This window comes from Leucoraja erinacea, chromosome 18 (genome assembly GCF_028641065.1).
Source record: "Leucoraja erinacea ecotype New England chromosome 18, Leri_hhj_1, whole genome shotgun sequence".
Taxonomy (NCBI): domain Eukaryota; kingdom Metazoa; phylum Chordata; class Chondrichthyes; order Rajiformes; family Rajidae; genus Leucoraja; species Leucoraja erinaceus.
In genome coordinates, this window is record NC_073394.1 from 39,423,006 (window position 1) to 39,436,426 (window position 13,421).

At 45.8% G+C, this 13,421-nt stretch overlaps 1 protein-coding gene across 1 annotated transcript in view; it reads right to left on the reverse strand.

Moving 5' to 3' along the window:
* The window catches only part of LOC129705948 (protein inscuteable homolog), a 230,274-nt gene that overhangs the window by 19,259 nt on the left and 197,594 nt on the right, over positions 1-13,421 (reverse strand). Inside the window, exon 9 of the mRNA XM_055649883.1 lies at positions 1,615-1,681. Within this exon, the coding sequence (XP_055505858.1) occupies positions 1,615-1,681 (67 nt within the window). The remainder of the gene's footprint in view (positions 1-1,614; positions 1,682-13,421) is intronic.

Genomic DNA, 13,421 nt, shown 5'->3' on the forward strand with positions numbered 1-13,421 from the left:
ACAATAGCTCTTAACTTTGTTCATTATTAACTCTCATTGCCATTCCTCGCACACAACAACAAAACATCACAATTCAGTCTTAGAATAAATATAATCTGAACATCTGCAAGAAGTTGTTTACTGGTTTACTTGTCTACAGATAGGAAAGGTTTCGAGGGATACGGACCAAACGCGGGCAAATGGGACTCAAGTAGATGCCACATATTGGTCAGCAGGGGCAAGTTGGGCCGAAGGGCCTGTTTGTGTGCTGCATGGCCCCTAGACCCTACCGGGCATAGAATGATTTAAACATTGAGTGAAGGGAGCTATTGACAATGAATGGAATGGAAGGAGAGCCCTTATAAACCTTCAATAGAAATACTTAAATAGGAACTCAATATTGTGACTGTAACTTTGATGAAAACTAGTATAATGGTAATACAAAAAAAATCCTAATCCTACTAAACATTCTGTAAGTATTGAAAAGAATGATTGGTAAGTCAGCATTGAGGTCTTGAAAATTGTCATGATCATTAATTATCACTTGAATGTTGGAAGCATTATATTCCTGGGGTGAATGTAGTGTTCGCACTGAATAGAAATGATCAGGGCAGGCATCATCTCTGGAGAGAAGAAATGGGTGATGTGTCGAGATCCTTCTTTAGATTTAAGAGGGGTCTCGACCCGAAACATCACCCATTACTTCTCTCCAGAGATGCTGCCTGTCCCTGAGTTACTCCAACATTTTGTGTCTATCTTCGGTGTAAACCAGCATCTGTAGTTCCTTCCTGCACATAAATGATAAGGACTTCTTTATGCTGTTTGCTGTCAAGGATGCCATTGATGTTTGTGACTGAGCTTTGGATGTGAACCTGTCTTCCGTTCTTATTAGTCATTGTCAACTAAGTAAGATTCTTCCAAATTTGAGTCATGGAGTCAAGCAGCTCGAAGTCAGGTGCTTCAGGTCAGTTTGCCCGTGCTGATGAAGGTGGCTCACCCTTCCTGCTGTGTTTGGCCCATATCTCTCTAAACAATTCTTATCCATATACCTGTCATGGTGTCTTTTAAATGCTGTTATGGTACCTGCCCCAATGGGGACACCGCAGTGTAGAGTTGCCACCTTACAGCACCAGGGACCCGGGTTCGATCCCAACTATGGGTGCTGTCTGTACGGAGTTTGTAAATTCTCCCCATGACCCCACGTGCATTTTCTCCAGGATCTCCAGTTTCTTCCCACACTCCAAAGACGTACTGGTTTGTAGGTTAATTGGCTTGGTATAATTGTAAATTGTCCCTTGTGTGTGTAGAATAATCACTGGCCTGTTTTCGTGAAACTAAATTAAACTAAACCAAACTAAACTAAACTAAACTGAACTAAACTACCTCCGTGGCTGATCATTCCATATTCCCACCACTCTCTGTGTGAACAAGCAGTCCCTCAGGTTCCTATAACTTTTTCCTCTCACCTTTTACTTTAAACAAATTACTTAAATATTATTCATGAAACCAAATTCTTATCATGATTATCAAGATTATATGATGGTAAACCTTCTGAATAAATAATCACAGGATTAGACCCTCATTTATTGTGTACGCATTTATAACAGTAAGACAAAGATCTGAACAAATATTTACCATTTTCCTGTATCATCTCGGATGGGCATTGATCTAATACAGCCATATTTGCCAGTATCGTCACCACCTGCATCAGATATAACACATAAACAAATATCACATAATTTGTACATTAATAAAGTTATGTCATAAGGTCAGAAGTAGAATTAGGCCATTCTGCCCATCAACTCTACGCTGCTATGGCTGATCTATCTCTCCCTCCTGACCCCATTCTCCTGCCTTCTCCCCATAACCTCTGACACCCTTTCCAATCAAAAATCTATCTATCCCTGCCATAAAAAATATCCACTGACTTTGCCTCCACAGCAGGCAGACAGAAATGCTGGAGAAACTCTGCGGGTGAGGCAGCATCTATGGAGCGAAGGAATAAGTGACGTTTCGGGTTGAGACCATTCTTCAGACTGATGTGGGGGTGGAGGTGGGGGCGGGAAGACGAAAGGAAGAGGCAGAGACAGTGGGCTGTGGGTGGCTCACCCTACCTGGGGAAGGAGGGCCCATATCTACCTGAAAAAACAATGGTCCTACCCAATCTATGAGGCCACATGTGCTAACCAATTGGTGATGTCTTTAAAATGCTGTTATAGTACCTTCCCCCCCTGGGTGCTGCCACTATGAGGGTCTTCACCTTTTCCCAACCTCCATCCCAGATGGTGCTGTCCCCCGAGTTTGTAAATTCTCCCCGTGACCCCCCTTGCATTTTCTCCAGGATCTCATTTCTCCCTTTCTTTCCCACTCCAAAGACTCTACTGGTTTGTAGGTTAATTGGCTTGGTATAATTGTAAATTGTCCCTTGTGTGTGTAGAATAATCACTGGCCTTTTTCGTGAAACTAAATTAAACTAAAACCAACTAAACTAAACTAAACTGAAACTTTCTTTCCCTTTCCCCAACTTTCTGATCATGTAATTTTCTTCACTCTCCCTCCTTCTGAACCTTTCCAGTCCCTTTTCTTTTCCTATCTTCCTTTTTTTCTCTCCCTCCTCCCTTCAAACTCTCTCACCCTCAGATTAGATCTTCTCCTCAGTTTACTATCCTTTTTTTCATGCTTTCCTCCACCTTTTACTTTAAACAAATACTCTTTATCTTTCCTTATCAATTCTTATCATCCCTCTATTATCAGATCCTTTCTCTCCTCTTCCAGTTGGTAAACCTTCTGAATAAATTAATCACAGGATTCTCTTTCACATTTCTTTGTACTTCTTTATAACAGTACAGTCTTTTCTTTTTTCCCCCCTACCCCCATTCTCTTCTCCTTCTCCTTTCCTTCCTATTTTACCATTTTCCTGTATCATCCTCGGATGGGCATTGATCTAATACAGCCATATCTCCCCCCTTCAGTATCGTCACCATCTCTCCTCAGATATCACACCTTTTCTCCTCATTTCTAGCATCTTTCCCTCTCCATAAAAAGTCCTCCTTCCTCTTTCCCTCTCCTCCCACTATCCATCTCCCCCCCTCTTCCCCTCTTCTTTTATTCCTTTCCTTCTTTTCCCGGCTGATGGCTGATCTATCTCTCCCTCCTCTCCTTCCCCATTCTCCTCTCCCCTCCTCCCTCCCTCCCCCATCTTTCTCTGACACCCTTCCAATCAAAAATCTCTCTTCCCCTGCCATAAAAAATATCTCACTGACTCTGCCTCCACAGCAGGCAGACAGAAATGCTCCTTCTTTTCTCCTCTGGGGGTGACTATCCCTTTTCAGCATCCCCCTTGGAGCGAAGGAAAAGTGACGTTCTGTCGTCCCCTCTCTTCCTTTGTCCCTGTTCTTCATCACGCGGGGGTGTCATCTTCTCCCCTGCCCTCCGCCTCTGGAGCTGATCCCCCTTGGAGAAATGTGGGGGTTTAGGGGCGGGAGAAGGAGCGGAGACAGTGGGCTGGGACTTCCTGGGAAGGGGAGGGGAAGGAGGGAGAAATCATGACTCCCCTGAATTGGAGAAGTCAATGTTCATACCGCTGGGGTGTAAACTACCCAGGCAAATATGAGGTGCTGCTCCTCCAATTTGCGATAACCAACCTGATCTCCCGGTGGCCCAGCACTTCAACTCCCCCTCCCATTCCTTTCTTCTTCCGCCCCCCACCCCCCCATCAGTCTGAAGAAGGGTCTTGTCCCGAAACATCACCTATTCCTTCGCTCCATAGATGCTGCCTCACCCGCTGAGTTTCTCCAGCTTTTTTGTCTACCTTTGATTTTTCCAGCATCTGCAGTTCTTTCTTAAACTTTTCGTTGCCTCCACAGCCTTCTGTGCCAAAGAATTCCACAGATTCACCACCCTCTGACTAATGAAATGTCTCCTCATCTCCTTCCTAAAAGATCGTCCTTCAACTCTGAGGCTATGGCCTCTATTCCTAGACTCTCCCACAGGTGGAAAACATCAAAGTTTGTGTAATAATACCTGAAATAATTTTATCATTCCCTGTTGCCAATTGGATCCCAGGTATTCTCCCCCTTTTAGTTTAGTTTAGTTTATTTATTTATTGTCATGTGTACTAAGCTCCAGTGAAAAGCTTTTGTTGCATGCTACCCAGTCAGAAGAAAGGCAATACATGATTATAATCGATCCATTCACAGTTTATAGATACTTGCGTACATTTATAGATACTACAATGCGTACATTTGTGAAAATATTGTTCCTCATCTCTGTACTAACCCTGTTCCGGATCTCTCCAGATTCTCAGCTTCCACATCGCCATAAGACCACAAGACGTGGGAGTATAATTAGGCCATTTGGCCCATCAAGTCTGCTCTGCCTTTTGATCACAGCTGATCTATTTTTCCCTCTCAACTCCATTTCCTGCCTTCTCCCCGTAACCTTTGACACCCTTAACTAATCAATCACTGCTTTACAAATCCCCATGGATGGCCTCCACAGCAATGTGGGGCAATGAATTTCACAGATTCACCAGCCGTAGGCTAAATAAATTCCTCCTCATCTCCATTTTAAAGGTACGTCCTGTTATTCTGAGGCTGTGCCCTCTGGTCCTAGTCTCTCCCACTAATGGAAACATCCTTTCCATGTCCACTCAATCTGGGCCTTTCATTACTTGATAGGTTTCAATGAGATCCCCCCCTCAACCTTCTAAACTCCAGCGAGTACAGGCCCAAAGCCATCAAATAGTCCCCATACATTATCCCAATCACCCCTGGGATCATTCTCGTGATCACCATGTACGACATCATCGTATATCACATCAGCTGGTCAAGCTGGCCACCCGTGAGTCACGGCGCCAGGCGAAGAGAGCTCTGCCCGAGCCTGATGCGTGCCCCTTTTCCGGGGTTATGTCCATGCCCGGTGATAATAGATAAGGGACAACGCACTGTCATGGGTGCCCTGGAAGATTTCTGGGACCGCTGGACACCGCGGGGGGGGTGTTGGAAGTTGTTTAATGATTAGTATATTCGATATTTATGCATATTTGTTTTACTTTGTACTATGGTGGTGGGTTTATTGCTATTGTTTTGTATTACACATATTACTCTTGTAAATAATTGATTACATTTATTTTTGGTTAAAAAAAAATTACATCAGCGTGCATAAATGCAGATGATGTCCCTGAACTTTGTTACCCACGTCATTTTAAGCTAATCAGTAATATCTGCAAACTTCAGTCAGGCAAAAATGATGACTGCAGACACAAAATGCTGGAGTAACTCAGCGGGGCAGGCAGCATCTCTGGAGAGAAGGAATGGGTGACATTTCGGGATGTGACCCTTCTTCAGACTGATGTCAGGGGAGTGGGCGGGACAGAAATAGATTGTGGTCGGAGAAAGTAAGACTGGTGGGAGAACTGGGAAGGGGGAGGGGATGGAGAGGAAAAGCAAGGGCTATTTGAAGTTAGAGAAGTCAATGTTCATACCGCTGGGGTGTAAGCTGCCCAAGTGAAATATGAGGTGCTGTCCCTCCAATTTGAGCTGGGCCTCACTCTGACAATGAAGGAGTCCCAGGACAGAATGGTCAGGTTGGGAATGGGAGGGGGGGTTAAAGTGCTGAGCAACCAGGAGATCGGCGGACTGAGCGGAGGTGTTCAGCGAAACGATCGCCAAGCCTGCGGTTGGAACAGCGGATACAGTAGATGAGGTTGGAGGAGGTTCAACTGAACCTCTGCCTCACCTGGAAAGACTGTCGGGGTCCTGGGATGGAATCGAGGGGGGAGGTAAAGGGACAGGTGTTGCATCTCCTGTGGTTGTAGGGGAACGTATCTGGGCGGGGGAGGTTTAGGTGGGTAGGGACGAGTTGACCAGGGAGCTGTGGAGGGAATGGCTTCTGCGGAAAGCAGAAAGGGGTGGAGATGGGAAGATGTGGCCAGTGGTGGGATCCCGTTGGAGGTGGCGAAAATGTTGGAGGATTATATGCTGTATGCGACGGCTGGTAGGATGGAAGGTGAGGACAAGGCGGTCTCTGTCCTTTTACGAATGGGGGGAGGAGGGAACAATGATGATTATTCACAGACTGTTAGGGTGGCCATGGTGGCGCAGCAGTATTGCTGCCTTACTGCACTTGCAGCACCAGAGACCCGGGTTCGATCCTGACTCCAGGTGCTGTCTGTACGGAGTTTGTATGTTCTCCCCGCGACTACGTGGGGTTTCTCAGAGATCATCGGTGTCCTCCCACACTCAAAAGACATACAGGTTTGTAGGTTAATCGGCATGGTATAAGTGTAAGATAGTGTTAATGTGCGGGGATTACTGGTCAGTGCAGACTCGGTGGGCCGAAGGGCCTGTTTCCGCGCTGTAACAAAACTAACAAAAGACAATCCAGCCCTATTTAAACACCAATAAACACAGCTTTTAAAATATTTTTTTGTGCAATGTTAAACATATTTTGTTATTGACAGTGTGTACAAGTTTCATTGCATTTGCTTTCTGAAAAATCCTACACATCGAGTCAGTTTAAGAAAGACATAAGTCAGAATGTTGCCATTTCCTAGACTTGCAGTGGCTAGACTAATCAATTAATCCACCATGAATGCCTCAATAAATGCTTATTTCGACAATATGAATTGGACATCTTACAAAAATCATTCTGCTTATTTATATTGACTGATTTCAAACGTCTGACCTTTCAAAGAAAAGCTCCCTCCGGTGATAAAAAAAAGGATAATTTGTCTGCGTGTATTTGCAGCATTTTCTACTTTTAGATACTGCCCTAACTCACTGGATGAACTCAGCAGGTCAGGCAGCATCCGCTGAGGGAATGTTCAGGCAATGTTTCAGGTCAGGACCCTTCCTCAGACTTTCTAAACATAGAAACATAGAAACATAGAAATTAGGTGCAGGAGTAGGCCATTCGGCCCTTCGAGCCTGCACCGCCATTCAATATGATCATGGCTGATCATCCAACTCAGTATCCCGTACCTGCCTACTCTCCATACCCCCTGATCCCCCTTAGCCACAAGGGCCACATCTAACTCCCTCTTAAATATAGTCAATGAACTGGCCTCAACTACCCTCTGTGGCAGAGAGTTCCAGAGATTCACAACTCTCTGTGTGAAAAAGTTCTTCTCATCTCAGTTTTAAAGGATTTCCCCCTTATCCTTAAGCTGTGACCCCTTGTCCTGGACTTCCCTAACATCGGGAACAATCTTCCTGCATCTAGCCTGTCCAACCCCTTAAGAATTTTGTAAGTTTCTATAAGATCCCCTCTCAATCTTCTAAATTCTAGAGAGTATAAACCAAGTCTATCCAGCCTTTCTTCATAAGACAGTCCTGACATCCCAGGAATCAGTCCGGTGAACCGTCTCTGCACTCCCTCTATGGCAATAATGTCCTTCCTCAGATTTGGAGACCAAAACTGTACGCAATACTCCAGGTGTGGTCTCACCAAGACCCTTACAACTGCAGTAGAACCTCCCTGCTCCTATACTCAAATCCTTTTGCAATGAAACTCAAATCCTTTTGCAATGAATTTGCTAAAGAAAGGTCCCGACCCAATGCGATCACCTGTCGGTCTGACCAAGGTCCCAGAACGTCACCCATCCTTCCCCTCCCCAGATGCTTCCTGACCATGTGAGTTGTTATCGTGTCAGAGAGTCATTCAGCACGAAAACAGGCTCTTTGGCCCAACAGCTACATGCCTAGCTGGTCCCATTTTCTTCCCAGCTTCGTCCCAGCTATTATCAGGCAACCAAATCATCCTACCACAACCAGAGAGCAGTCTTGAACTGCTATCTACCTCATTGGTGACTATCCTTGATTGGACTTTGCTGGCTTTACCTGAAGCGGCCGTTCCAGGTGTCCCAAGCCACTGAGAGGGTTCTCCCGACGCCGGAGCACCATCACCCGGCGAGAGGGCTGGAACATCAGGCCCCGTAGCAGCACTTGCGGAGGCCTCAATAGGCCCAACTATGGGTGGACAAGGTGATGGGGACTGGACTTTGTGCCTTCCCTCACAGTGGGAACCATTATGGGATGATGTTTTTTATGTTATTGTTAAATTCTTTAATGTTGCATCTTATCTTTATCTGTGTGCTGTATGGCAAGTCAAATTTCACCACACCAATTGGTGTATGTGAAAATATATGTCCTTTTTATCCTTTGTATCCTTTGTTATTCCCTTATCATGTATCTATACACTGTAAATGGCTCGATTGCAACCATATATTGTCTTTCCACTGACTGGTTAGCTCACAACAAAGAGCTTTTCACTGTACCTCGGTACACGTGACAATAAACTAAACTGTAAACATTTGCCAGACGGTGGTCTTTTCTCACCCTAATCTGCGTGGATTTGGGCGTATTAGCTATAAGGAGAAGGTAGACACGAAAGCTGTAATAACTCAGCGGGACAGGCAGCATCTCTGGAGAGAAGGTGATCTTGGCAATTTGTTCAGCACAAACATTGTGGGCTGAAGGGCCCGTTCCTGGGCTGTTCCAAAGTCTCTCTCTCAACTGTGAAAGTGGTGCAACCAAAATGCAAGATGTTATTTTCTGTAACAGCAAGATCATAAGAAAAAGAGGCCTTCGCATAGCACGCTACACCCTGTAATTTACATGTATTGATGCTTGAGAAATGGGTCCTTTTAATTTAGCTTTTTGCATAATTGTAATTAATTAATATATAATTTATTATAAAACTATGAATCTTCTCTATCAAATATACATCGATGGAGACCCCTGAGATTTATTTACAAAATCCCTGCAACTTAAGTCAAGATCATTAACAAACTCACAAAATAGTTCTCATCATAGGAATGATCTTCTAATAGAGTTTTATCTTCTCATTCTGTTCTCATTAAATCATTCACACCATGTTTTAATAATCAGCATTTAATTCCATGTATATAGAATTCCCAATAAACAAAAAATAAAGAGAACGTTAGGTCTGGTGTTAGAAAGTAATTAATTTGCCGATCTTTGCAAAGCACTCGAAAAAAATCCATTTAGATATTGTGCATGCACATGGGTAACAGTAAAAAAGTTGCAGAAAGTAATATTCAGAACAGCAGCAGATCTCCGACTTGCACATTAAACCCACACAACATTCAGAACAGAAAACCTAGAACATAGAACAGTACAGCACAGAAACAGGCCCTTCGGCCCACAATGTCCATACAGAATATGATGCCAGGACCAATTCTTATCTGCCTGCGCATAATCCATATTATCCAGAGGTCTTTAAAATGATGAGAGGGATAGACAGAGTTGATGTGGACAAGCTTTTCCCTTTGAGAATAGGGAAGATTCAAACAAGAGGACATGACTTCAGAATTAAGGGACAGAAGTTTAGGGGTAATATGAGGGGGAACTTCTTTACGCAGAGAGTGGTAGCGGTGTGGAATGAGCTCCCAGTGGAAGTGGTGGAGGCAGGTTCATTGGTATCATTTAAAAATAAATTGGATAGGCATATGGATGAGAAGGGTATGGAGGGTTATGGTACAAGTGCAGGCAGGTGGGACTAAGCGGAAAAAAATTTGTTCGGCATGGACTTGTAGGGCCGAGATGGCCTGTTTCCGTGCTGTAATTGTTATATGGTTATATCATAATTCATTTCATACAACACAAGAACAGGCTCTTCGACCCACAACGTCCGTGCTGAACACAATGCCATTACATCTACCTGCACATGATCCATATCCCTCCATTCCCTGCATATCCATGTGACTATCCAAAAGTCTCCTAAACGCCACTATTGTATCTGCCTCCACCACCACCTCTGAAAGCACGTTCCAGACATCCACCACTCTCTGGAAAATAACATCTCTCCTTTAAACGCCCCCCCCCCCCCCCCCCCCCCCCCCCCCCCCCCCCCCCCCCCCCCCCACCTTAAAGCTATGCCTGCTAGTCTTTGACATATCCATCCTGGGACAAGGTTCTATAGCTATGCCTCTCACAATTTTATATTTCTATCAGTTTTCCCCTCAACCTGAGGCAAAATTCAAGAGATTCTGGGATATTGTTCTCGTACCCTGACATGCTAGAAGCCAAAATCACCTCGACCTCACTACAAGTGCAACTTGCCTTTAGTCTTGGGTCAGGACGTCATCTGTCCATTCCCTCCACAGATGCTGCCTGACCTGCTGATTTCCTCCAACACTTTTCATTAAAATATATTGTCATGGTGAAAAAAATAAGATTAGGAATCGGTAAAAGTGCTGGAGGAACTCAGAAGGTCAGGCAGCATCTGCGGAGGGAATGGACAGGCAACGTTTCAGGTCGGGACCCTTCTTCCAACATCCATTCCCCCCCACAGATGCTGCCTGACCTGCTGAGTTCCTCCAGCACTTTAGGTTTTGCTCCAGATTTTAACTCCTGCAGTTCCATGTGTCTCCAATAGAAATAGGTATTCTGGAGAAGGATATAATTGTGACTAAGGCAGTGTTGCCATTAGAAAAGTAAACTTGTCATTAAGAAAAACAGGAACTACCAGCAGGCAGCTACAGCCTCAAAAGGTCAGTGGTACCTCAATGTTGTCACCAGAATGTAATTTAACTGAAAATATGTTGTGCTGAGCAAACGCACTCACAAAGTGAGATAAAGCCTTTTATTGCATTGGATGCATTACCCTTCAGACAGCTACAAGTCTCCTTGGTAGATCTCGCTCTGCTCTGAGGAAAGATTGCTGTCCTTGAACGGCTCTTGGTAATTTTGCACGGCTGATTGTTGGCCACAGAGCACTACTCCACGACACCCAGAGGCTGATAGTTCCCACATTCACCGTACATCGTGACTCCTTCAACATGCCAGCCTACTCTGATTTCTCTTTAGGTACCTTAAATGACATTCCTGGCTTACCCTGCACTTCATAGTTCCCATTTTTACATGGAAAGACTTTTGCTGGGACATTTTAATGACTCCACCGAGAAAGAAATAGTTGGATGTTGGAGGTAAAAGATGATTTTTTTTCTAAAACTGTTTTTCACCAGAACTGATGGAGTACTATGCGTTTTGCATGTGGCTGGTGTGTTTATTGTGTACGAGAGTACATGTGTGCATGTGTCTGTGTGTGCATGTGTATGCGTGTGTGCATGTGTACGTGTGTGCATGTGTACGTGTGTGCATGTGTACGTGTGTGTGCATGTGTACGTGTGTGTGCATGTGTCTGTGTGTGCATGTGTACGTGTGTGTGCACATGTGTAGGTGTGTGCATGCGTAGGTGTGTGCATGTGTACGTGTGTGTGCATGTGTACGTGTGTGTGCATGTGTCTGTGTGTGCATGTGTACGTGTGTGTGCATATGTGTAGGTGTGTGCATGTGTACGTGTGTGTGCATGTGTACGTGTGTGTGCATGTGTCTGTGTGTGCATGTGTACGTGTGTGTGCACATGTGTAGGTGTGTGCATGCGTAGGTGTGTGCATGTGTACGTGTGTGTGCATGTGTCTGTGTGTTGCATGTGTATGTGTACGTGTGTGCATGTGTACGTGTGTGTGCATGTGTACGCGTGTGTGTGTTAATTCTGGCCAAATTGGGGATTGCCAGGACATTAAAATTAAGCAAAGGCTTCTGTGCTATTAGGTCATTTGGTTGATTTAAATGTGCCTTCTGCAGAAATGGGACAAGCTGCAGAATGGTGCCAGCTTGTCTGGAGCCTGGACAAGAGTTGCAGGGAAAGACATTACACAATAGACAATAGACAATAGGTGCAGGAGTAGGCCATTCGGCCCTTCGAGCCAGCACCAATGTTATCATGGCTGATCACCCCCAATCAGTCCAAGTCAGCATGGATTTATGAAAGGAAAATCATGCTTGACTAATCTTCTGGAATTTTTTGAGGATGTGAAAAGTAAAATGGATGAAGGGGAGCCAGTGGATGTAGTGTATCTAAACTTTCAGAAAGCCTTTGATAAGGTCCCGCACGGAAGACTGGTGACTAAAATTAGAGCGTATGGTATTGGGGGTAGGGTGTTGACACGGATAGAACATTTGTTGGCAGTCAAGAAGCAAAAAGTAGGGTCCTTTTCAGAATGGCAGGCAGTGGCGAGTGGAGTGCCGCAAGGCTCGGTGTTGGGGCCACAACTGTTTACCATATATATTCATGATTTGGAAGAGGGAATTAGGAGCAACACTAGCAATTTTGCGGATGACACAAAGCTGGGTGGCAGTGTGAATTGTGAAGATGATGTTAGGAGGTTGCAGGGTGACCTGGACAGGTTGAGTGAGTGGGCAGATGCGTGGCAGATGCAGTGTAATATAGATAAATGTGAGGTTATCCATTTTGGTGACAAAAACAAGGGGGCAGATTATTATCTCAATGGGGTTAGGTTAGGTAAGGGGGAGGTACAGCGAGACCTGGGTGTCCTTGTTCACTAGTTACTGAAAGTTGGCATGCAGGTACAGCAGGCAGTGAAGAAAGCTAATGGAATGTTGGCCTTCAATTCAAGAGGATTTCAGTATAGGAGTAAAGAGGTTCTTCTGCAGTTGTATAGGGCTCTGGTAAGACCATACCTGGAGTATTGTGTACAGTTTTGGTCCCCTAATTTGAGGAAGGACATCCTTGTGATTGAGGCAGTGCAGCGTAGGTTCACGAGATTGATCCCTGGGATGGCGGGACTATCATATGAGGAAAGATTGAAAAGACTAGGCTTGTATTCACTGGAGTTTAGAAGGTTGAGCGGGAGGGGGATCTTATAGAAACATATAAAATTATGTCCGGACCGGACCTACTGAACATCGCCGCCAGACCGGGGCTCCCCGAATATGGCTGCCGCCGCACCGCGCCCTACTCACCTCGTTGCCTTACCGGGCTGGCCGCACCGCACCGCCCCACCGACCATCCGCCCACCGGGACCTCTCACGCATCGCCCGCCGACCCTGACTCCACTGCCTGCCTACTCCTACCATCGGGTCCGCCAACCCTCGCCACTCCACCTCCCCTCAGCAGCCCGCCCGCAGCCGTTGCCTTACCTGCAAACTGGACTCTGCACTGGGCCTGAAGCCTCCACGCTGCTGATTCCCACTCCTCTGGGTTTGACTGCACTGGGTCCTAGTGCAAGTCTGCCCAAACCTGGTAACCTCAGTGGCTGTTCCACTGGGTCTTCACCACCCCCCTCAAACTATTTGACCCCTGATCTTCCCCACCCACACTACAGCCCTCATACCCCCTGACCACCCCCTCCCCCCACCACACATTGCCTCGTCCTCAGTCCACCCACCTGCCTTCCTCCGGCCCCAACCCCCATCTCTGCCGGGTGTTCACCATCCACCCCGACCTCCTCCGCTCCAACACCGAACGGTCTGTCCTCAGCAGAGGTCTTATCTTTGTCCCCCTCCGTCCCCACCTCAATGTGTTCCGCGCCCACCACGACTTGGAGCTCTTCTACCGTCGCCTCCGCCTCACAGCGTTCTTCCACGGGAAGGAGTCCTCGCCCCCCACTGATG